The sequence below is a fragment of the Miniopterus schreibersii genome (genome assembly GCF_964146895.1).
Source record: "Miniopterus schreibersii genome assembly, chromosome: 1".
NCBI classification, from domain to species: Eukaryota; Metazoa; Chordata; class Mammalia; order Chiroptera; family Miniopteridae; genus Miniopterus; species Miniopterus schreibersii.
Window position 1 is genome coordinate 81,526,467 of NC_138101.1, and position 25,881 is coordinate 81,552,347.

A 25,881-nucleotide genomic window follows, 5' to 3' on the forward strand; every position below is an offset into this window, starting at 1 on the left:
GCATTGGGGTTTCAAGATCTTACCGGCCAGAGCAAAAGTAGACACCTCAAGGCTGCTGTGGGCAGATATATGCCTCCCAAAGAACCCCCAAGGACTACTCTGAGAAGCCCACAGCCTGCAAAGGGAACATGATATAGTTAGATTCAAATTCAGCCAATAATTATTGAGGGCCTGCTCTGCACAATGCACTTGGCGACATTTCCATCCTATCATTTAACTAGTAGCCTGCCTATTCAGCCATGGAAATCTCATTGCTTAGAGCTATTCTTGAGGCACCCATATGCCCCGGGTTTGCCAAAACAGATCTGGGCCACAACTGTTGTCTCAGAGAAATTATTTATAGGGCTCCCTTTCACTCTCAAAAGTGTCTCAGTATAGACAATAAGTTACATGATCACCCAAGGGGTCCTGATCTATAGTAGATTGATAAACTCAAAGCTCTAGGGTGGTATAATTAGCCTTTGTTCCACAAGTATTTATCCAGTGCCTTCTGCATGTCAGATGCTATTAGGTCCTGGGAATGGAAAGATGAAGGCATGTTCTGTGCCCTGGAATACTACATTGTAACTGGTTGAAACATATACAGTACATAAACAAATGCAATAGACAGTGCAGTGACAGGTATGGAGATAAGGTGTAATGGGTGATGTGGGCATCAGTGGCTTGGCCTCCCTTTTGTGGTCCTTGTGCTGACCAAAGAACTGGAAATGAAGCCACACTCCTTTACAGCATCATCGTTACCCAACGGGATCTTAAATATCTAACCTGGATTCATACGCCCCTTTCGCTACCTCTCCAGCCACCCCTTCCCATCTCCCTGACCTATAATGCATCTCCTAGACCTTTCCTTCTGCACACAGACCCCATCCTAGCATATCTCAGTCCCCAGTCCTCTCTCAATTCCAGCCATGAGTACAAAATCGTCATCAACATCTCACCCTGATAAACTTCTCAGTCCTAACAGATCCAAAAGGTTTTCTTCACGTCACCGGCTTTCAAACTATAAACACCTTCTCATCTATGCCCCTCAATGCCTTCTGGTTTAAGTAATTGGAAACTCCATTTGTCCAACTGTGCGGACAAACATTTTTGAAGTTGTCTTTGACTCCTGTTTCTCTGATGTCCCACATCCAATCCCTGAGCAAATTCTTTTGGCTTTACCTTCAACATACATCGAGACTCTGTTTTCTTGTCACCAGCTGATGCTCTACTACCTGCTGGTCCAAGCTAGTGCAGTTTCTTGCTGTTTTACTCCAGAAGCCTCCCAAGGGGCCTCTCTGCCCTACCCCCACCCCCACTTGGGTGACTCTCAGTACAGCACTCGGTATTATCCTTTATAAGACAAGTTAGACCTGCCAGCAGCTCCCCACCTCCCTTTAAGTAAAAGCCCAAGTCCTTACCACACTGTCACAGTCCCTGCGCGCTGGCCTGGGATTACCTCTGACCCTCTTTCCCCCCATTTGTCTTTCATGTTCTTGCTATTCTTTGAACGTGTCCTTGCTGTTCCCTCACTCACCTTTTTCAGATGTTTGTTCAAATATCACACCAGTGAGGCTCTCCTTAATAATCCTATGTGTAGTTCCATCCCCTACCCCCCCCACCGTACTCCCTATATTCCCTGCCTTATTTTCCCCCCCAGACTTATTTCCACCTAAGAGGGTTGCTAGATAAAATACAGGGTGCCCAGTTAAATCTGAATTTCAGATAAATAATAAATAATTTTTAACATAAGTATGTCCCAAATCTTGTATGGAATATACTTACAGTTAAAAATATACATATTCATTATTTATCTGAAATTAAAATTTAACTGGGCATGATGTATTTTTATTTGCAAAATCTAGCAACCCTGTCATCTAGGATGCTATATATATTTTACTTATTTGCTCATTATGTCTCATTATCTGTCTCTACCGCCCCCATCTGCCCAAACTTAGCCCTCAGAATATAAATTCAGTGAAGGCAAGTACTATTAGTCTGTTTGCTGCTAGATCCCCATTAGCTAAAACAGTGACTACTACATAACAAGTGTTCAATATTCACTGAACAAATGAATAAACGAATCAAGTGATCATGCCCTCTCACCGTGACCATCTCCAGTCTCTTAAGCATCTTTGAATTGCTGTGCTTGTTTGAAAGTTATTTCTTAAATTGGTGCCATTCTAATTGCCCGTCTAGATTCCGAGTCATTTGTTTCAGCAAAGGCCCAGAAGCTGAATTCCTGACAGGATTCTGTCCTATCAAATAAGGGGGGGAAGGGAGAGGAGGGAGCCTTATCTCCTGCTGGACCCCACCGACCAGGCGCCTTCAAGGAGAATGCTCTGCTTTGGAAGTGCAAACAGACGCCTGGACTGATGAATATAAGACTCGGGGATTTTCCAGGGCTTACTAAGCTTAAAGTTTCCTGCATTTCACTGGGGGCTGGGGGGAGGGGCCGGGGGCTATCTCTTGTAATTGCAATTTCTTTTGTCTGGCTTACTTTTGCATTTTCAGTGTGGATGAGTCATTTGTTACTTCCCTTCAGTCTTTTAAAAAAGCACACACCTTTTCCCCTGTGCATAATCCCTACTCCCACGCACGGCACTGCAGCCCCAGAGGCAAGTCTTTTAGTTATTAACTGGGCCCAGATGAAGCTGGGGTCCGTGGGTAGGGGTCCTTTAAACAGGCTGCCTGGGCGATGCTACAGGATAGGCTCTGGCACCAGAGACGTCAGCCACCGCAGAGCAGATAAGTCCTTTCTCTACCCAACCCCTCTGTGAAATTTCTTTGGAACAACATAAGCTTCTGGAAATTCCCTACGGAAAAGACAAGTCTATTATAAAGACAATTAAAGGGAAACTGCCCAGAGAAAATCCACCAAAACTGTTTTAACAACTCGCAACTTTTGAATTAAAACACACAGAAGATTCAGAGTCCCGTCGATCATGCAGATGTACATTGCTCCCCTGCTGTTCTGATGTGTAAAATGAAACATCCCCAAACTCCATTTAACTCGAAAACACTACAAAACTTGCATCCACCGTGCATTTGCCTCATGGAATCCCCCAACCAATGAATGGAAAGGCTGCCATCCCAGGGCGAGCTCCATAGAAACAACCGCGTTCTCCCGCGCGGGAGCCCTGAGTGTGAAAAGCTGCTCGGAGCGATCTATTTGTCATTGCCCAGACTAGAGAATCAACAGCCACCGACTGCTGACCGGGCTGCAAATGGGACATCGCCACGCCACTTCGGAAAATCCTGCCAGAGAGAAAGTCAAACCCAAGAAATCACAGCTCTGCACTCAGTTTCGAAAACGCACCCCCCCACCCCCCCCAAGAAATACGCCTTTTCTTCGCCCTGCGCCGCGTCTCAGGTTATACAACGCAGCCGGCGGCGAGGGCCACGCGTAACCGTAACTCCATCTTTGAATGAGTCTGCTCCTTACCCCGCGTGTGTCTGCTGTCCGCCGGGTGAGGAAGGCACGGCTCACATTTCTGGCTTTCATTTTCTTCCATTGTCCCTGCCTACAGCGCCGGCGCCCGTCCGCTCTTTAAACTTCCCAGCGCACTTCTGGAAGCTCGCAGAAAGCGCCTGGAAGGGGGTCGGGGGCGGGGAGGAGGAGACGGTGCGAAACCCCACCCCAAACTATTCTCCACTCCCGTGCGAAGTCTCTCTGGCTGGAGAAAAGTGCATCCCAGCGCCGGGCCTCCCCGAGTCTCCGCGCCGCGTCCCGCGCCCGAGCTCCCGCCCGCCGGACGGTCCCGGAGCGAGGGGGCTGTGCTGCGAGCGCCGCCCCGCCGCCCCGCGCCGCGCCGCGCGCTCCCGACGCCCCAACAGGTGACGGGCCTTCCTCCCCCGGCGCAGGCCGAGTGTTTCCACTTCGCCAAACTGCTGAGACTTCGCAGCCGGAGGGGGTGGGAAACGTTTCGCACGGGATCACCGGCGTGAGCCTTCTGGGCTCTTTAATCTCGGACACTGAGTCGGCCTCCCGAGTGGGCTGGTACACACAGTCAGAAACAGCCGGCTGCTGGACCTACCAGATTTCAGTGAAATCCCTGAAAAATGTTTTAGGAAGAAAGAGCCTAAGCTGGATGTTGTTGAGTAAACACTTTCTGGCACTACCTGGAGCCTGAGGAACATACACGGGGGTTGTTTACCTTTGACACAGTCCATTCCAACCATTTAGGCTTTAAAAAGTCTGTAGTCGTTTGACTGCACTTTGACGCCTCCCCTTTCCCCAACACACACACACACACACACACACCATGAATCACAGATCTGAAGAGTAAACTAGTAAAATCAGCCTCTGAATCTCTCAAGTTAATTACTTTGATATCTGAAAGGCAACTAAAATGCTTTACTTTGGATGGGCAGAGGTACTGCCAACTTACTTTCTCCTTTTAAACTACCTACAAATATTTATTTTGGTTTTTGGTGTGTTGTTTTTTTTTTTACCCAGTCCTTGAAAAACTGGCAAATTTCCCAGATAGCGAAAATAAGCACAATGTTCACCAAAAAAGATGGGAAAATAATCTAAGCAACATCAGCTCTGCTATTTCAGCTATCTGAAAGGAGCACAGCCACTAGTAGGAAGGGTGTGATATTTTAATGTGTAGTGGGCCCCTTCATTTGAGGGAGAAAGGAGGACAATGGTTAGCCTGCTGATCATACCTTGACCCAGTTTACAGGCCAATCAGGCAAGGTTTTAGATTAATTTAGATAAAGAATTCTTGTAGAACAATGGCTGACCTATCCTCCAGATTCTGACCTTGAGTCCGTGTGGGTTTGGCACTGTGGGGGACATATTTTGGCCATTTAGGACAAAAAGATGCGGAAGCCCCTAAAGGGCAAAGGATATAGACCAAAAGGAAAGTGGAGTGAGCTAAACTCACATTGGGAAGGGAAGAAGAGACCCCCCCCCCAACTGCTAACAGGACTTCCCTTAAAGTTAAGATGCGGTGAATTTTCCAGAAAGTTACAGCCACGCCTGGCAGCTTGAATGCATACATTCAGCTGGGTTGACAGGGCAGATAACTCAAGGTCTCCATGATTTTACAATGGAATTAGTAGGTAATCTTTGCTTTAAAGAGGAACTAATCTTTCACAGTTTCTGTGCTGGTGGCCCGCAGGCAAACGCCAGATGAAACTTGTTTTAATCTTACTATGTCCTTGGGTTCAGGCAGGATCTGTGTTCAGGTCCCCAGGTCCAGATTATTCTGATCCTTGTATAGCTGTTATTTGTCTTCAAATTATTAATGTCTGAAAGGATGGGGGTCTGATGAGAGAGAGACAGAGAGAGAGACAGAGAGAGAGACAGAGAGAGAGAGAGAAGTTGCAACCCCCGAGTGTCAGTCTAAACCAGATGTTCCTGGGCTTGGGGCTCAACACCAGCCCGATTTGCTTAGGTGTGTGAACAGCCTGCTCCTAGCAGCTTCTACCTGTCACTTGACACAGTACAGAGACAAAACCTCCAGAATAAAAGCGATAAGAGTGCACCTACAACAGATAGCACCCTGCCCTGACCCCAAGGGGAAGGGCTGTTCCTAACCAGCTCAATCCATTTTTAGAAGCACATTATACCTTCTTGGGGCTGTCTGGAAAGTGTGAAGGCAGCCCTTCAGGGGCCCTGCTGATCCCCATATGGGCATAATGGGGTCAGCTATCCCATTAGTTCTGAACTCCGTTTAGTTTCTAGGCAGCCCAAGCCACTCTCAGTGGCCCATGTGTTCAAACTGCTGGGACCCTCTCCTCCCCCAGGGGCAAAGCAGACTGCCTCCTCTGTAGACATTCCTCCAAGCCGAATTCTGTGTGGAATGCACAAAAGAGAAAGGCACTCCCAGTAAAGCTAATTGACATAAATCATCAAGGACCATGAAATCGAGACATATATTACAGTACAACATGTTCTCTTGAATAGTTCAACTTCCTGACCATTCTATGGGGGAAAGTTTCTTTTGGACTAGTTACTAGCCCTTTGTTCTTCCTCCTTGCGTACAGGAACTGAAAACAATTTCAGAAGGCTCTGTATTAATGCCGTTGACACACTGACCATACATCTCTCCCCAAAGCACACTTTTTGCTGAATGTCAGTTTCTTTGAGAAGGGTCTCTGGAAAACAGTAACTGAACTCTGCAGTCCACTCAGATCTTCATGAAAAATCCTACTGTCTTGCTGTTACTGTGGAGATGTTTTCTGGAAGAAACACTATTTGAAGTACACCATGCTTTTTGGTTTAATGTAATTTCTGGGTTTAAAAAATGCCATTACAAACAATCTGACTACTGCTATCTTTTGAAATTTGCTGTGAGAGGCATAAGGGAAGAGGGAAGAACTTGAAATTTTGTTTTCCTCCAGTTATACAGAGAGCTACAATAACAATACTGGGGGCTAAATTCTCAACCCCACTTCTGTTACCCAGGGAATGTGCAAGACTATTTCTTGGTTAATGGCTCCATATGTTGGCAATTCATGACTCAAAATGAACTGACACACCAAAAAAGTGTCATTTAAAAGGAAAGACAAGTGATGGGATGAAAGATGGTGATTTTGCCGCCAGAGCTAACCTATTACAGGACTGGGTCCCTGTTAGTTTTGATAACAAATCTTAAGGGGGCATCAGTCATGATGGGCCTTAATCACAAGAATCATAAACTATTACGTATGACTTCTCAGCAGGTCAGTTTAATTACAGGGCTGTGGAAAGCATGTCGACCTCATTTTTGTATGTTTTTCAAGAGAGAAATCATTGCTAGAACCAAACATATGTGGAATTACCCTGATATGTATCAGCTTTTTTTATTTTAAATCCTTAAGGACAAGAGAGCTTAAAAATGACTTGCCATCAGGACACAAAAGAAATAATCAATGCTTGCCGAAGTCATAAAATGTGATTTCCAAAGGCACTGATAATCGTGAAATAAAAACAAAGCAAAATAAAGTAAAAAACTAACAAAAGCAAAATGTTTCACTCAGAGGCCTCAGGACTGATGTGTTCCATGTCTCCTTTCTAAGGGACACGCTGCTGTATGTCACCCTGCAAGTCACTAATTAAAGACTTTTGACAACTGGGAAAACATTTCCTTAAATGGATGATCTGGTGATTGAATTGGAGTGTCTTCAGTCCTAGTTCTGCCAGCAGTGTGTCAGCTGGCTAGGGTGACCTTATACTTAAATGTAAACCAAAGGACTAGTGACAGAGAACGGGGATACTATTCATAATTACAGTAAGAAGATGCAGAAACCATGGCTGTTCCTGGCAGACCAGCACAGATGGCCACCTATGTGTAGTCCAAGATAAGCCCCGGCGCTCCTCAAGTTTCCAAATGTGAAATGAGCATAACAGTGCTGTCTGAGTTTCCCGACGCAGACCTCATCAGAGAAATATAAGCATGAATTAAAGGTGTGAACCTCATTAGAGCTGCATGACAAGCCTCACCAACAATTTCATATCAGAAAACACAAATTCCACAGTATGATATTCTGTATGATTCATCCATCAAAACAGAATTTTCCTTTCTGTGGGACCAGGAGGGAACCAAGCCACCATTTCTATCTTGAGCTTTCTCTCCAGAAGGTAACCAATCTTCCTGCTCTTACTTGCAGTCCTTAAAATCCCAGCTGCTCCAAGGAAAGCCGCCCAGCCAAGAGAAGTGAGGTGAACCCGAGCCCCCACCGCTCAAGTCTCTCCATTCTGAAGTCTTGGAACTTTCTTCCCACACCCCATACAAATTCCTCATGCAGTTATAAATATGAACTACATTTAGAGCCAATGTGTTAATACTTTAAGCATATCTGCTTTCTTTTCAAGAGAATCCATTGATGTTCATTTTTATCTGGGTTTCTTTTTATCTCCTTTAAGTTGGAAGGTGCTAGAGAGCAAAGACCACGCCTGCAAAACACTGGAGCTGGAGCTGCCGTGTGTGCGGCACGTCGGGGAGAAATCCATGCTCAGCTCTGCTTCCTGGTCACCACAGACCAAGTCTGGATTCCAGGTGGCGATTTTTTTTTTTAAATCCTTACCCGAGGACATTTTTTCCATTGCTTTTCAGAGAGAGTGAAGGGGGGCAGGGGGAGAGAGAGAGGCACAAATGTGAGAGAGACACATCAAATGGTTGCCTCCCGCATGCTCGCTACCAGGACCAGGATGGAGCCTGCAACTGAGGTATATGCCCTTGGCAGGAATTAAACCCAGGACCCTTCAGTCCACTGGCTGAAGCTCTAAACACTAAGCCAAACCGGCCAGGGCCAGGGGGTGACATATAAGTAAAAATTGCAACTTATATATCCCAGAGCGAGCTAAACCATAACATGTTTCACAGAGTTCCTAAAGGCCCAGAGTAGAATGCATGAAAATGTGAGAACTTCCACAGACACGAGCACCCTGTTTGCACCCTCGCTGAACCCTTGGAAGAGAGTATTTGATGAAGCCTCACCAGAAGGGATTTCCCTGGCCTTTTATTCTGCCCATGCCCTTCTCCACATGCCCTCCCTCAAAGCTGCAGGGAGCTGTGCAGGGGCCCCAAGAACCAAGGAGAACAAATTGCAGAGCCATGAAATTGGGACCATGTGGTTCACATCTTCCAATTTCCTGCCCGCATTTTGCAGATGAGCAAACTGAGGTCTAGAGAGTTAATTCGAGTCACGCTTCCATCTCTACCATCTCCTAGTCAATCAGCCTTCACTCTGTTACACTCGTTGACTACTTAGGATCTTTTATCTTCTTTTCTCACAACTGTCTAGGGGACCCCTCAATTATTCTAATTCCCTTTGCTATGCTGAAATGCAGAACAAAGTCAGGGAAGGTTAAGGAAAGGGTATGCCTATTTTCTAAAATCCCTCTCTTCTCAACCACAGAATTGGGTCTAGTACTATTTGGGGGGCATTGCTGTACAAGCTGTGCGGCTTCAGGCATCAGCGCTTCTCTGTTCAGTGAGACGTGGTGTGTGCTGTGTGTGGTGTGTGCTGGCCTGTGCGCTGGTTCTGTAATGCCATGAACCTCCCAGGTGGGCAGGGCTTCCCTGAGGAGAGGAGGCTGTGATCAGCCGTCACTGATGCTGGAGAGGAACCTGGACATGGTCAATGAGGGGAAGAGCCTGGGAGATGAGCCAGGGTACAGGCATGAAGGCTGGATGTGGTGGTGCTGGTGCAGCACAGGGGTGGGAGCTGCGTGCTCTGAGAAATGGGCCCTGGGGGTGACCTTGATCCAGCAGAAAGGGAGGTCTTTGTCATGCCTCCTGGGGTCCGGAGGGGTGGAAGGTGTGTGAGGGGGTGTTATTGCTTCCTCCAGAGCCTTTGCTCACCTCCAGCCCCAGCTCTAGAACTCAGAGCTCCTCACCTTCCCTACCAGGGCAGGGGAAACTCATTTGAAACTGGACTGATGGCCTCTATACGCTTTTCTGACAAATAAACTCTAAAATAGACTTTGTTTCAATAATTCATCTAGGGTTTTTTTTGTTTGTTTTTTCACTTTTTTTTCAGTTCTTAGCCTTAGTGAGTAATAGCCTCGTACTTACTTTATTTTTAAGGGGGACACAGACAACAGCGAATGGGAGGGTCGTTTGAAGCTCACTGCCTCCCCTTTCACCCGCAGGAGGCTGTGAGCAGGGCCTAGGAGAAGGGGCCGTGCAGGCCGTGTCACCCCGCACCGGGAGCGTACTCTGTGGGCGCCGCAAGGGCTGGGGGTTCCTTGGGCACTGGAGGTTCTGAGTGCATGGGTGGGGGGCTCTTAGGGTGCGGGGGCTCCTTAGGTGGGGATGGGGGCAGATGGCACCAAGGGCGCGGAGGCTCTGCATGTGTGGGGGTAACAGCAGCACCGTCCCACCTGGAACCTCTGCTCTCCAGCTTCTCTATCACATCCACGCACCCTCTAGTTTTATCGTCAGTTCTTGAAAACCAATCATGTGCTTCTGAACTTAAGTATTTTTGCAGTGAGTTCATTTTTCTCTCCCGACTCCAGTCCACAGAATTTAAGGGGAGGGGAGAACTTCTGTTCCTTGCAGATGGGAAAAACATCTTTACTGATGGAGCCAAGAGGGAGGGTGGGTGCTGAAGCTGGGCAGGTAGAAGAAGACACCCCGCCCTCCCCGGCATTGACCTACTCTTCTATGGCTCAGCTTCTCTGACTTTTAGCCACATAGAATTTTGTATTTGTCCACGTGCTACTAGATCTTAACACTCATAATTTCCCAAATTACGCTGTCTTTCTTTACCCCCTTTTGCAAAGGTAATAGTTTCTTGACTGGGCAAGGTTGAATGAGATAAAGTTTGATTAGAGGTTAGGCCAAGGTGTCCCTAACACAATATTAGGAGTGTAATCTGTGTACGTGACTGAATTCACAAAAGTGAAAAGGGGGACATGCTAAAGAATAGCTTCAACCGGCTTCCCACATAAACACATTCCCCATTCCACATACACCCCATCCAGTGTGCATAAGAACCCCAGGACCTTGGTCAGTGACAAGCCAGTGTACAAAGTGACAGAGGACCAGAGAGGAATTGGTAATATTTCCAGATTTGCCCTGCTCACAGGCCCCTTCTTAGGAAACTGCTGGAGAAGCTGCTCTGTGCCACCCCAAGCCTCACCTTGGTCCTGTCTGTAGGGATCAGCTTGAAGGTGGGAGGGAGAGCGCAGGTGCTCTGGGCTGGACAGGCTAAGAGACCCAGTCAGATCTTCCCTCTTCTTTCTTACAGAATCTGAATGAGATGTATGGGAAAATGATGCGAGTAGGGGTGACCAACAGATCCATTTGCTTAGGACTTTGGGTGTTCCCAGGATGCAGAAATTTTGGTGCTAAAACCAGGAAAGTCCTGGGAAAACTGGGTTCAGTTTGTCACTCCAAACAGGCAGTATGGTAGGCAAAAGCTGAGACTCACAGAGACAGCAAGCAAATGCATGAGGCAGAGAGAGCGAGGGCAGCAGCAGGCCGAGGAAGAAGCAGGCAGCCGTGGCACAGCGGAATGAGGGACAAGGACAGATCCCTGCTGGTGTCCCCGAGTTGCTGTCATCCTCATGCAGCCACTGCTCTTTCCTATATGTCAAAGAACCAAGTCCAGCTGCTCAGGAGGCCTGGGAAAGCCATTTCCTCTTCTCTCTACTTCCTCATATAAACAACAACTCAGCCTATGTGGGTCTATTGACTTCATATCCATAATATTGTCAAAAGTAAGGGTTTGATGCCCTGGCAGGTGTGCCTGACTAGTTAGAGCATCGGCCCCAACACCAAAGGGTCGTGGGTTAGATTCCCTGTCAAGGGCATGGGCTTGGGTTGTAGGCTCACTCCCCCGCCCTGGTGGGCTCCTGTGGGAGCCCCTGAGGGAGGCAACCAGTCAGTGTGTGTCTCTCAGACTTTTTTTTTTCTCTCTCTCTCTTCCTCCCTCCCTCCCCCCCTTCCACTTTCTCTAAAAATCAATGGAGCCTAGCCAGGCGACACTCAGCAGTTGAACGTCAACATAGGATCCAGGAGATCAGGGTTCAATTCCCGGTCAGGGCACATGCCCAGGTTGCGGGCTCGATCCCCAGTCAGGGGCATGCAGGGGGCAGCTGATCAATGACTCTCTCATCATTGATGTTTCTATCTCTCCCTCTCCTTTCCTCTCTCTGAAATCAATAAAGGTATATTAAACAAATAAATAAATAAATAATAAAAAATAAAAATAAAAATCAATGAAAAAATCCTCCAGTAAGGGTTAACAAGCAAGAAAAAACAAAAAAACAACAACAAAAAAGTATGGGTTTGATAAATAATTATATGTTTTCTTACATACAATATAGTAAATACAAAACTTTTTTAAAAATTAAATGTTTTGTTCATGTAACTCTTAAAATTGCCTCATAAGAAGCTGCAGTCTGGAATACTGGCTTAAACTAAAAATGACTAATCCGCCTGTCCCATCATTAATGCACACCTTCATTTGTTCAGAAAATTATTGAGCACTAATTTGCCATTGGTGGATGCTCCGAATGCTGGAATTGATAAGACAAGCCATAGGTGTGTGAACAGGTATCACGCCAGCACAGTACTTTTTTGCTTATATGCGGGCTTGTCGTTAGATTATGAGCTCTCCGATGAGCAAGAATAGCTTTAGTCATCTTTGAATCCCCGGCTCCTATCACAGCCCTTGACATGCCAGGATGCTGAGTGAATGTTTTTGCTTGGTGGGATTAATGAAAAACTGATGAAACGATGGATTAGGTAGATACTATCTATGTTCACTTAGAGAAAGAAGAGTTCTAATGGAGATATAAACAAAGAGCAAGGAAGATTGAGCCAGCGCATTTATCGAGAACAAGAAAGGCTTGGGAGAGAAGGTGACATGTGCTCTCAAAGAGTGAATAGAGTTTCACCAGGTGATTCACTGGGCAAAGAGCATTTCAACCCAGGGAACCCCAAGCACAATAGCCAGTGCCTGGAGAGAGTGTGTGTGGTGTGTGTGGTGGGGACTGTGGGGTGGGGGTGGAGGACGGGGATGGGAAATAACAGCAGAAAGTAAAAACATTTTTAAAAAGTTATGGTGGTGATGAGGATTGGCAGATTGATAAAGAAGGGCCAATTTTGAGGATTCTGGTATTTCAAATGAGTTTAAATTGGATCTGGTAAGCAACAAGGAATGAGTGGGCCAGACCTGTGCTTTGGGAAAGTGACTCTGTTGGCACAAAACTGAATGGTGGTAGGGAGGGGGGTGAGGGAGGTGAGCAGCAGGGCCGTGAGGCGCTGTGCCTAAGCTACCGCAGTCGGGGAAAGCGCCCCCCATTGGCCCTTCCTCTTCTCGGTCTGTGCTCACAGGAGCAGGGGCCTGCCACCTCCCACCCTGGCTTAAATGTTCTCGCAAGTTAAAGCTCACTCATTACGCACAAATTTGAGTCACTATCCTACAGGAATTATGTAGATGATCACATTAGTATCTATGTTTATCCAATAAAATAGACAACAGCCCGGCTGGGTGGCTCAGTTGGTTGGAGCGTCCTCCTGTACACTGAAAGGTTGCAGGTTCGATCCCCAGTTGGGGCATGTATGGAAGGCAACTGACTGATGTTCCTCTCTCACCTCTCTCTCTCTCTCTCTCTCTCTTTCCCCCCAAACAATGAAACAGATCCTCAGGTGAAGATTAAAACATAATAAAATAAAATAATAAAATAAAATAAAAACCAACAAATGTGGCCTGGTGAACAAGAAATCCAAAGATAACCGAAGAGAGGAGGGAAGACAGTAATTCACAAAGTGCTGTTTTATTCAAGTTCTCAGTTTACACGGATGCAACCACACGCTCACTTTTGAGCTGTGTGATCTGGGACGAGTGGTTATTAACCTCTCTGAGCCCTGGGGTTTCTCATCTGTAAAATGAAGACTTCAGGCTACACTCTGAACCTCTCTCTCAACTATAACACGATATTCTAGCCCTCCTACAACAGCTTTTCCAGACAATCCAGGCTCACACTAGTAAGGCCAGGTAACACGTGCCGGGGCCCCTTCCTCCCCTGAGCGGCTCTTCCATCTGCTGCCCCAGCTGTGCTAATGGGAGGGAGGAGAGCGCGAGCTATGCTTTACTCTTGGTCTTCCTTCTTCATGTGACTGCTGACTACACATACAAGGCTACAGATTGTGGATTTTGAGGCCTCACCTTTACACAGAGGCTGAGCGGAGAGCAGACTGAGCTCTAAGGCAGGGGAACCACATGGTAGCAGCCACCTTGAGCTCCTACCGTTTCTGTCAGCTGGAGAGAGCATAGGCTCTGCATCCCAGCCCGAGTCTCTGCTCCACCTTTTTGCCTGCTGTGCAAACTTCAGCAAGGTACTTTAGTTTCCTACTTATAAACTGGAAACAATAATAGCGTCTATCTTATAGGGTTGTTGTGAAGATAAGAGAACAGTGCCTGGCACATTGGAAGTGCATATAAGTGTGGTAAGTGAATAAGTAGAATGCAATAGTTCTATCAATCTTGGTTATGACTTGATAAACCGACCTTTATCGTCCCCAAGGGAGTCACGATCCCGAGGAACCTGGACATGTGACTAAAGCTGCTGGGCCTAAATAGAAAATGACATTGCTGTATAGAGCAGCAAAATCCCTTAGTGTTCATCAGGGTAACTATTCCCTCTCTACTTCACAAGGAATTTATTTGGGCACTTTTCTTCCATGCTTGCAGTGCTTTGAAAGAAAATAAAATGCAGTGACCTCAGTAATCTAAACATAATAGAAATATCAAGAATAGATTTGAATGAGGCATGCCCAGTGGTATTAGGTTTGCAAGACTGGTTGGAAAATTAGAACACGCAGAAATTTTAGACACTGTAGGAAGCATCTGCTGCGGAAGATCTTGCTCCCCAGTTAGAAAGACTGGGGATACCCACCCTACCTCATTAGTAACCTTTCCAAAAAAAATAAGAAAAGAACAGACCTTTATAACCAAAGCATTTCTACTCTATGTTAACATCAAAACCCTGGGCACACAAAGAGAATTAGCTAGAGAATCCTGCACAGCGGGAGGGTGGAGGGTGAAAGGGTAGGAAGCCTCTTCAATCTGATAAACGCATTACTCACTGCTAATGGGACTCCTAAAACCCAGTCAGCACAGATTCATAACATGTCTAGAATGAGATTTCGTCACCTCAGGGCTACCTGCACAAAAGTAGATTTAGATATTTAGATACTCATTTAACAGGTCTACAAACCAATTCAGGGCGCCCGCAAGGCCCTAGCAGGGACATGTTGTGCGGATTGCGGAATGATGGATTGATGGTGAATGCAGCTGGACAGGTGGCGGTCCCATGCATTCAGTTACAGAAAGCTTGACCTTTTCCTGTAAGCATTGTGGAGCCATGCAGAGGATAGAAGCAGCTGTGACATTATCATATTTGTGTTTTAGATAAATCTGTGCGGAGAATGAATTTGGCAGAAGCAGGAAAGGGGACTACACTAAACTGCCTATTACAATAGTTCAGGAACAAAGGTGTCAGAATCTAAACTAAAGAGGTAGTAAGTTTTTTAAAAAAGACTACACAGAGTTGAGAAAAATTAAATAAAATTGGCATGGTGTAGAGATGAGTTGAATGAGGGGTAGCGTAAATTGGGCAGATGACCCTGTACAGCTGGACAAACTCAGGTGACATATCATATCCCACCTAGGTTTTTACATTGATTTAGTTTGTTCAGAACCACCACAAATAGACCCGGCTATTTCCAGAACAGCTTCATTGCTCTAATAGAATTCTGCTGGTACATTCCCTCAGTGCCAGTAACTCAGCATCACATGTTCCAGGCAAAGAAAAAAAGTCAACATTCTGCCAAGACCCTCTTTTTTCATAAAGTTAGGAATAGCTCTAGGCACTTCACATAGCATTAGTTTTGTATTATATGTGATCTGATTGATTACTGTGTGCCAAATTAGAAATGATTGTCAAGAAGTCTACTGGCCATTGATCAAAAAGATGCTGTATGTATAAGTTATAAAGAAAGGATGTGGCAGAAAAATTAGAGTTCAGCTAAAAATGTGTTACTCAGGTAGATCCTTTTACAATTCTAAAATTCCTGTGCCTAGCAGTGTATTCAGTTCACCTTGGGTACAATCTCTAGAACTCTGTGCAAACGTTTTGGTTTAACTCCAAATCATAGTGAAATATGTCAGATGTTATGCCTAGTGCTAAGCACAGTGTCTGGCCCTTAGTAGACACTCCAGAAATATCTGTTGGATAAATGAATGAAAGGAAAGGTACCCTTGGACAGAATCAATCCCCAGAGTCTGAAGCCTCCCCCAGGAGGAAACAGGAGGCTACAAGAGAGAAGCACAGCATCCTACCTCTCTCCCTTGGATCCCAGCACCTCTCAGGCTGGCTTTGGAGCTTATGATCTGTCTGTACCTGAACATTCCTACCTCTTTCTTAATTATGTCATTTACTGCAGAGTTAGAGCAGTGGAGGACTCCATGGGGATGAGAGACTGTAACCAGTAGGAACTCAAACCCTTGTTCAGGCATTCAGCCACTAGAGGGCAAGAGAGTCAAAAGCCTGCTCCTGGATGTCTGCCTGGCCCTTCCCAGGGTGGAAACTCCCATGCTTCCTATGTAGCATCCTCAGCATTATTAGTTTGTGTGTGGATGTGATTTAATTAAATCAATTAATTTATTAAATTACAATTGACTTCCAATATTATATTAGTTTCTGGTGTACAACTCGTGAGTAGGCATTTATATACTAATAGCCCCAATCTTGGTATGATGGGAGAATTTCACCCCGGAGCAATTTGAAATATCCACTTTTGGTAATACTTTCCTTTTTAGCTAATAATCATTTAAAAATCAGAACAGAAAACAATCAGCAAAATTTCCCAAGACTGGCTAACCAGACCTTCCTAAGAAGCTGTGAGGCTGGACATGCTCCTTAGAGCAGCCAGTGTGCTCAGAGGCCCTGTGCTGCAAGTAGGAGAGGCAGGTAAAATGAAGGAAGCCCAGTAAAATTTGAGTTTCAGATAAACAATGAATAATTTTTTAATATAAGTCTGCCCCAATTTGGAAGAAAATTTATTTTTATTTGCTAAGTCTGGCAGCCCTCCTGCATGGGGCATGGAGACACTTGTCTTTCAGGTGACAGTCACTTTTCTGCCTTTGCTCATGTCACCTCCCCATCTGGATTGCTCCTCCTCTATTCCCTTCTCCACCTGTATCACACTCTCTATTCAAGGTCCTGGGTGAATGTCATCTCTTGCTTCCTCTTCAGGGCCTGTGGGGCCCCGTGGACCTGTGTGGCGTGGCATTTATCAGGCCTGTTTAGCACTGCATAGTAAGTGTGTACACTCATTGGGATGGATGATTCTCAGTGGGGACCAGAGGGAGGGGACATATTTGGAGCACCTGGGAGGAGGGGTCATTATAGGAGAGTGAAGACAAGGTTGGAAACTACTGCACTAGATTTCCAGCCCCTGAGGGCGGGCACTAGATCCTGTTACTTACCTCTGTGTCCTCTATGGTTAGCACAGACTAGCTCCTAGCAGAAACACAACACATATATATTTAAAAATAATAGCCAGCAAAGGTCTAGTTCTTTATTGAAAAAACAATCTCCCATTGTTCTCTTCCTGGCACATTTATCGCCGTCTCCCTCTCCTCCCGTACTCCTCCTGACCTACCCAGGAAGGAGAACACTCACTTGGTGATAAGCTACCATCAGACTTTCTAAAGTGCCTACTTCCCTGGGAGCATTTCACTCATCACCTTACTGGCTCTGCCACTCCCTGACTCCACCCTCCCTTCTGGTTTTACTGGCTTTCTGGTTGGTGGATGCCCCAGAATAAAACCTTTATCCCTCATTCCAATGGTGAATACCCAGAGGGCCTTCAGGGCAGGGCAGATTCACTGGCTGGCTCCTGTATAAAGGCCTGTGTGCCAGGGGCCTTGGACTGGGCAGCTCACAGGCCCAGAGCCTTCATCCAAGGACAACTCGAGCTTCAGTTTAAACAGGGACACCCGGCCGGGTGTGGCTCAGCAGTTGAGCATAGACCTAGGATCCAGGAGATCGGGGTTCGATTCCCGGTCAGGGCACCTGGCCAGGTTGCAGGCTTGATCCTGGAGGCAGCCAATCAATGACAACTCTCTCATCGTTGATGTTTCTATCTCTCTCCTCTCCCTTCCTCTCTCTAAAACCAATAAATATTAAAAAAATAAACAAATAAAAACAGGGACAAATGTTCCTGGGCCATCTGCCTAATGTTTAGGCAGGACCCAGGGTAAGAAGAGATGGCACCCTGAACTAACAATTGAAGGGAGTTTAATAAAGGGAGCTGAGTGTTCCCATAGGGGTGGGCGGGGTTCAGAACATGTCACAGTGGAGGCTGCAGTGGGGCTAGGATTCTTACTTTCCTGAGGCCTGAAGGAATAAGAGGAAGGAGCACTCACCCAACCTGGAGAGAATGCTCCTGGGAAGTGCCTGCCCAGAGGTCTTCAGCCCACCCAGGGTGACTCAGCAGGGAGGGGTGAGGGGGAGGACCCACATCATTCTCCTTAGCCTCTAGTTTTGTTAATTGTTTGTTGAATTGAATTAAATAGTAAATTCACCCATTTTGGGGTAGAAGCACTCTTTTGTGAAGAGTGGAGAGGGTGTGATCCAGAGAGGCCCATTGATCAGTCCCCACTTCTGCTCTGGTCTCCCTGAGACACCCAGTGCCGCCTTCTGCCCTCTGCAAAGTCTGAGGAATGTTGCAAAGTCTGGAAAAATGGTGTGAAGCCCACAATGCAGAGGGCACTGAGGAGCATGGAAGGATGAGATGCCTGGAGAGAATGAACAGGTGTATAAAATCAGGACAGTTTTCTTGTGCAAAGGATGTGAGCTCTACGGACACCTGGGTTGGGAGTTGAGTAGAGAGTGAAAATAAAGGCCGAGATTGGCAGACAAGTGTCATAGAAAGGTTGGCAAGTTAGTTACAGTCTCCTTGGAGATGATTTTTAATGAAAACAAACAGCAAAATATATCGAACTCCTTCCTTCAGAAGCATTTGTGGAGGGCCTCCTGTGCTCCAGGTCAACTACGTAATGATGTGGGTTAAGCATGAAGTGCCCACAGTTTAATTATAACTGCTCTCAAAGAGCAATCGCTTTGTCAGGAAAGCACTTCTTCCTTTGATTTTCCAGAAGGAAGATTTTTCCCCAATCCTCTGCCCTACCCCTTACCCTTTCCAAGAGAGGAATGGTAGGCCCAGTGCAATTCCCATTCCCCCTCTTCTCTCCCTCATTGGGACCCCATTTGGGAGAGAGGCTGCAGTGGTCCATGGGTGTCTGGCATTGGTGAGAAAGTGAGCTTAATTCTGGGGTGCAGCCCACTGTTGCCCTAACCCTAAGTATTTCAGCATTGGGTTTATCAGTAAACAGGCTGTTATTTTAGTGTCTTTCTTTCTTACTCTTTTGTTTACCTCTTAATGTGCTCAGAATTTGGGTAGGAAAAATAATATTATATATGGAACCTTCTGAAACCAGAAACCACCGCCTAGTATGTGTTAGTCATTGTTCTAAATTCTTTACACGTGCTTTCATATTTAATTCTCACTACAACCCTAGGAAGAAGGTGCTGCTATCATCATTATCATCATTATTATCATTATTATTTTGCAAATGAAGAAACAGGACATTCATTAACAGGACAAAGTCACATGACTAGGGAGGGGAGGAGCTGGGATTCAAACTCACAGACTGTAGAGCATGGAAAGTACCTCCAGACTATGTTGCCTCTGCTAGAATTTCTTATGTGGTATAATCCTCTCACATTTTTTTAAACCAAGGTATTTTAAATTCTCTTTAATTCAACAAGCAAAGTGCATGCATGTGACTATTCTTTTGGTTAAGAAAACGTTGAATTGGAAGAAAACACCAAGACAATACAAATGTGTTTGTTGAGAGCTGAGATCTGCTCTAACACCTCAAATGTTAGGACTTAAACCCTTTTTCTCACCAACTGTTGACATAAAGCTATCTGGATCAGCGCATCTAGCAGCTCACTTATTTCCTCAAGGAGAGACAAGGTAAGCCATCGTTTCGGTTCAGGTTAGATAGCAACAGTTTAGAGAATTCTCCCCTATCACTAAAGGAAGGTAAGTATTATGCGACCTGACCGTGGAGAAGATAAAGTCTCTAGCGCTGTCTTTATAACTCAGCAAGACAGGTGGTGAGTCCTACTCCTGTCTGCACAGGACTCAGCATCTGGACCACGAGGGACACTGCTAAGCAGCTATTTAAATTGGACACTGGCATAAAATGTGTTGTCAGACATCTACTGCTTCATGGCAAATATTCTCTCCAGATAAACCCACAGGATTCCTTTCAAACCAGAGCTGCAAGATTTGTCTGAGACAAGTAAAAAGTTACCTGAGGGAATTTTATTTTTATTTTTTGGATTTAAATTGTTTTATTATTAAATTTATTGGAGTGACATAGGTTAATAGGGTCATATAGGTTTCAAGTGTACGTTTCTATGATACATGATCTGTATATTGCATCGTGTGCTCACCACTCAAAGTCAAATCATCTTCCATCACCATATATTTGGCCCCCTTGACCCTTTAATACCTGCCCCTTCCCTCTGGCAACCACCACACTGTTGTCTGTGTTTATGAGTTTCAGTTTTATATCCCAAATATGAGTGAAATCATATGGTTCTTAGCTTTTCTGACTTACTTTGCTTAGCATAATATTTTCAAGGTCCATCCATACTGTCACAAATGGCAGTATTTCGTCTTTTCTTATGGCTGAGTAGTATTCCATAGTATATATGTAACACATCTTCTTTATCCAGTCCTCTATCGAAGGACACTTTGGTTGTCTCCATGTCTTGGCCATGTGAATACAGAGCTTTTTAGCTATTGGCAGTGTAAGCTTCCTCAGGTCTTGCTCTAAACACTACCCCGGCCATTGTTAATACTACTTCTGGTCACAAACACAGAGTGAATTCATTGGGCCCTATGCTTTTTTCCAGTCTACTAGAGATAATGCTAATCCTCATCTGGGGGTGACTTTTAGCTCTGGTTGGAGGACCCTAGCATAGCCCCATGTCATCTGTCTCATGTGCTTCTCTTAGAAGCCTGGGCACTTAACCTGTGGGGATGGCATTGGAAATAAGGTCACAATATTACTTCAGTGCCTGGGTCTGTGATCCTCATCTGGATTTCTTTTGCAGGAATTTCAAAACCATAACTACCTCTCCTGAATGGAGAACTCTCCTATTCTGCCCATTAAATGTTTTTTACTCCTGACCAAATCAATTGGGTAAAAATACCAGTCTTTAAATCACATTAAACAGAATAAAACTGTGCTATGAAAAAATAGACTCTATGATGCAAGGTTTCCTGATAACTCTTTAAGAAGACAGCATGGCAAACCAACATCCCTGTTATCCTGTCATCTCCATGAAATCAGCTCTTCAGAGCACTTCACTTATATAGATTATACATTGCTTTCTTATGGGTTCTACTTATATGGTAGCTAATTGTAGAGTTCTGGCTGGTGTTTCCTGGAGTAGATGCCAAAAGATGGGATGATGTTAAGAAAATAACTAGTCAGCAGCCTGCCTACCCTTAAACATGACATCTTCAAAGGCTTGTTCTAAGTCTGGAAACCCTAGATAGCGCCAGGCTCTCCCAGGATGCATGGAGGGGAGAGGTAGAGGAAACTTCTGGTCAACCTTGCTGTGGAAGGCCCTAAAGCTAACTTCTAAAGCTCTGTGGGAATCCAATGCTGCTAGCTTTTTACCTAGAGTAGGTGGTTCAGTACCCATGCACACCAAGCTGTTTGGGAAGCTCAGGCTTTACAGTAAGGACGGGAAGTGGCTGCAATACAAGGCCTATAGGCAAAATCTTCCTCCACTAACTATTTTACTATCTCTGGGTAAGAGTATATGTGCATGTGTGGGTGTGGGTGGGGGTGCGGGGAAGGTTTTTAATAATTATATTCATTGTAGGAATTATGGAATTTTACACCAAGGCAATGAATTATTGTCTGGAGCTGCCCCCTAGTGTCTGGGTCACATTTTCAAAGTATTTGAAACGATTTGGGCTCATCCTATGATCTCTTTACCCTTTCATTCCACCATTTAGTAGTAGGAACAGCTGTCATTTAATAGGTGGGTACTTTGTTTCAGGATTTATGTCAAACATTCTCATAGACGGCATCATTTATTCCTCTCCACAACCTGCTGAGGTAGGTATAATTATCATCCCCATGTTACAGAGGAGGAAATGAGACCACAGCTCAAATAAGCCTGCAGGCTCACAGGCAACAGGGGTGATCTCAGGGTTTGCAACCAGACAGTTCAATTGCAGAGCCCCTGCTCCCAGTCTGCTGTACTCCTTTGTTGGAGCTCAGAATAAGTGTCTGATCTCCTTGAGGCTGAAAGGGATGACCAGAAAACCTGTTTCAATAGCTGACTCCAGACATCACAGTATAAACATACATTACAGCCGACTCTTTAGGGCAGAGGTGGAGAACGTCCATACGCGGCCTGCAAAATCATTTGGTCTGGCCCTGCCAAGGCTTCACCCAAGAGAAGCAGTTCCAGCCATCACATTAGGAGTGAGTTAATTAAATGTTTGACCAAATATAGCAGGCTAATTTTTAAGTTGATAATTTTGTATGGTCCGCAAATGATGTTATAAATATCCAAATGGCCCTTGGCAGAAAAAAGGTTCTCCACCCCTGCTTTAAGGCCTTACCTCCATCTTTCAGTACAAAAAACAATTGCGTTTTAGTTGGAATGCACTAAAAATAAGCTAAAATAGGCAGCAGCCTTTTGAATGTAGCAAAGAAATCTTACAACCTCAATTGCAGTAAATTCCACATACAATTACTGAATGCCAAATATGCACCTGCTACTATGCTAGAGGCCAGAGACTCAGATATGCAAATTCGGGGCCCTGTTTAACATGTGAGTTATTTATACCCATGAGAATCCCCAGTGGCATGCTAGGAAGTACTTGAAACCTCATTATTATTACGGCTTATCGCTTCAAGTCTTCTATTTTTCTCAAGAGGGGAGGTGGGGTGGGGAAATTAAGTAATTTAATAGATAATTTAAAACACTTTAACTGTTAAAACAAACACCGATATTATGAAGTTGAATAAAAATGTAGCCTTATTTTTAAGATAAAATGCTGGGCTTCAAAAAAATTGCTTGAAGTCACCCACCTCAGTCCCACACTTGAATTCCCAAGAGTACTTGTTCTCTTTTCTCTGCTGACAGGGGTTACTTCATAACTAGGTGGAAACATTCGAAAAGTACAGAATGTATTAATTAGTGAAGGGAGACAGGCACACACAGACAGTGATATTTTCTAGAAGCTGTACCTTCCACACTGAGAAAGGAAATAGATGACTTGGGAAGTAGGGGAGAGGGAGAAACTGTGAGGAGCTTAATTATGGTTAGCTCAATCAGGTACAAAAGTTATGTGAGCAAATATAAAAGAACAAAGAACAAGAGAAAGGGGCTCAGTGAATCCATAGTGTTTGTCAAGGGAGGAAGCTCAGGCTAGGAAAAACAGTGGAACATGGGATTAGGTTTTCAGAAATTGTTTATGAACAGATCCTATAGATACTGGCTGGGTTGGCAAATCGAGGTTGTGAGTAAAGTGTTAAAGCCACAAAAATAAAGAACTGAGGCAACGTTAGAACAGAAAAAGAGGAGGAGAGATGATGCTGGAAGCTAAATCTCAGAGTGTAGACTTGAGGAAGCTGAAAATGAACTGGGGAAAAAAGAGTGAAATGTGAATAGATAAAAACTTAAAGCTGAAGAAAACAAAGGAGATCCAACTTCTAAATAATAGGCATCTCTGGAGTAGACCAAGTAGGAGAAAAATGTATAATTATATCCAAAGATAATTCAAGAAACTTTTCTGAAGTAAAAAGATTTGAATCTACAGATTGAAATACAAACCAAGAAAAAATGGATACAGGTCAAATCATAAAAAGAAAAAAGTCAACTTTGGAAGGCAGTAGGTAATAGTACAAAGACTTCAGAGATGCTAAGTGTGACTCAAGAATTTTACACACAGCGCTGTCATTCAAGTATAAAGGCAAAAGATATTCAGTGTTAAGAAGTCAGGAAAATACTTCCCGTGAAATCATTTGAAGAAATATTGAAGACCAAACCCCAGTAATCCAGGAGAGGACTGGAAAAGTTGGAGTAAAAGGACTGCCTTGAGGATAGAACCCAGTTAGTACAAAAAACTAAGAGAACAAATAACAATATTGCTAACACAACTGGAAGTAGAAAGGAAAAGAGAAAAGTTAGAGTATGTTGATTTCCTAGTTTTTCAAATGGAGGGTTAAAAGGCATTCCTTAAAGCTGGTAAATCAGGTAACAGCAGTGTGAATTAGTACTCTGATGTTTTTAATCAGGTTCCTGTGTACAGGCAACTTACTAAAATAAATTATGAATAATAAGATAACATAGTCACAACAAAGGAAGAAGACTTGCAAGGTGCCTGCTGATTTTCCAGCCAAACTGTGGAACTGAGTTGTGTCCTGGTTCCGTAACTGACTTCAACTGGAATCCCTTCTACTACAGCATTAACACGTGACATATCTTCTTGGAGCATGACTATTACTCAAATTTTAGAATGTTACCTATGGTTTTACAGGGTACGCAGTGAAAGTGTGACAACTTCTGCAACAATGACACCTAGGTAAATGGTGATCCCAAGGGTTCACTCTTTTTTTTTTTAAAAATATATCTTTATTGATTTGAGAGGAAAGAAGAGGGAGAGACAGAGATAGAAACATCAATGATGAGGATCACTGATCGGCTAGCCCGCAACCCGGGCATGTGCCCTGACCGGGAATCGAACCCTGATCGCCTGGATCCTAGGTCGACACTCAACCGCTGAGCCACGCCCGGCCGGGCCCAAGAGTTCACTCTTTAGCAAAGACTTTCCTCTTTTGGGTCAGAGATAAATGGAGAACAGAAACTGGGAGAGGAACTTCTATTTGAGGGTCTCCTCTTTCATTTTAGGTTAAGCTTTTAGGTCAGTGATTTGAAAAACATTATTTCAGCACTGCGTCTTTTTCTCTTTTTTCCAAACAGAATTACCTATTTTGGTAAATATTTTACACATATTTATGCAGTACTACATTCTATAGGTAATAAAAGAAATAATGTTTTTCTGAGATAATATGTTCTTTGCCCTTGCACCAACCAAGAGAGGGATTCACCAGCATGTCTGTGATTTACTTCTTGTTTTAATGACTCTCTGTGAGGCTAGGGCTCAAAACTTAGTAAAGAAGATAAATAGGAAAATGGGAAATCTTGTGCTGCTCCTGGTTTGAGTCTAATACTCCCAGTTATGGGGATAACTTTCCTGTTTCCATTAGTCCCACTCTTTTGACAAGGGACCCCCCCCCCTCCCCCCAGTTTGCTGGAAGCCTGCCCTAGACAGCAGTCAGTGCATTGAGTTTGTTGAGGTGATGAAGGGGTGTCAGCTTCATGCTAAACCCTCCAAAAACTGGAGTAGAGGACTGTGCCCTTGGAAGGTGCTTAGTCAGTATGGGGGCAGGGGTAACAGTCTGAAGGTTCTGTACAAATGGAAGTTATTTGCATTAGAAAAAAGACCTGGGCTTTCATAAACATCTCTTCATGAAAAGAACTGCTAGTATACTAAAAAAAAACAACAACAAAAAAACCAAACAATACCATCTAAAAGGAACATCTGTTACAACAGCTGTTCCTAAACTCAGGTTAAGGTACAACTGCCACATAAAGAATAAAAAAAGGAAGTATCTTCCCATTTTACTATGATGGGATTTGGAACCCCTCCCATTTATTACCTAGTAATTCCACTGGGATTCAGCACATTTCAAGTTCCACAAATGAAAATCCATTCAGTATAAACCAAACATAAATATTCCACCTGCCTTGGAAAGTCCCAGAGCTCTAAAAACAATGCACATCCACAAGTCCCTCACTCTCTGCTCCTTGTCTTCTGTTTAAAACGAAAGTGTTTGTCATTAAACATAAGTACAAGAATAACTGAAAGGCAGCTGTCTTGCTGTACGTGGCCCTGGTCAGTGCAGGTGTCACTCAGAAGTAGGTGTCTGCCATTTGAGAGGGCCCAAAGGAGACACGTTTTCATAAAGGTGACAAAGAACATAGAAACAGCACCTGATGAAATGTATTTGAGGGAACTGGAGATACATAGTTTGCAGAGGAGAAGGCTTGAGGAGACATGGCAGTTGTCTTAATGTGTTTAAAGGGCTGTCGCCCGGCATGTAGAATAGATTTATTCTGTGTTGCTGTGAAGTGCAGAACCAGTGTCAGTGAGTGGGCTCCTCTTATTTCGATTCATTATAGAAACAATATTCTAATTGGATTTAGTAGCTATATTGGTTGATTCCTGAAATAGAGAGGGAGCTCCCTGATGCTAGGAATAACTAAGTAGAATC

The 25,881-nt window shown here is 44.6% G+C and overlaps 1 protein-coding gene across 9 annotated transcripts in view; it reads right to left on the reverse strand.

The window, feature by feature from the left end:
* Positions 1–25,881, reverse strand: part of KIAA1217 — a 695,304-nt gene that overhangs the window by 285,513 nt on the left and 383,910 nt on the right. For 3 of the 9 annotated variants that reach the window (XM_081128700.1, XM_081128699.1, XM_081128693.1), the window contains exon 1: positions 3,425–3,842. The exons of 2 other annotated variants lie outside the window; for them this stretch is intronic. In XM_081128700.1, the coding sequence (XP_080984826.1) occupies positions 3,425–3,494 (70 nt within the window). In that variant the 5' untranslated portion in view covers positions 3,495–3,842. Of the gene's footprint in view, positions 1–3,424; positions 3,844–25,881 lie in introns of those variants that run through there. 4 more of the 9 variants (XM_081128696.1, XM_081128697.1, XM_081128698.1 and 1 more) reach the window with 3 other exon arrangements.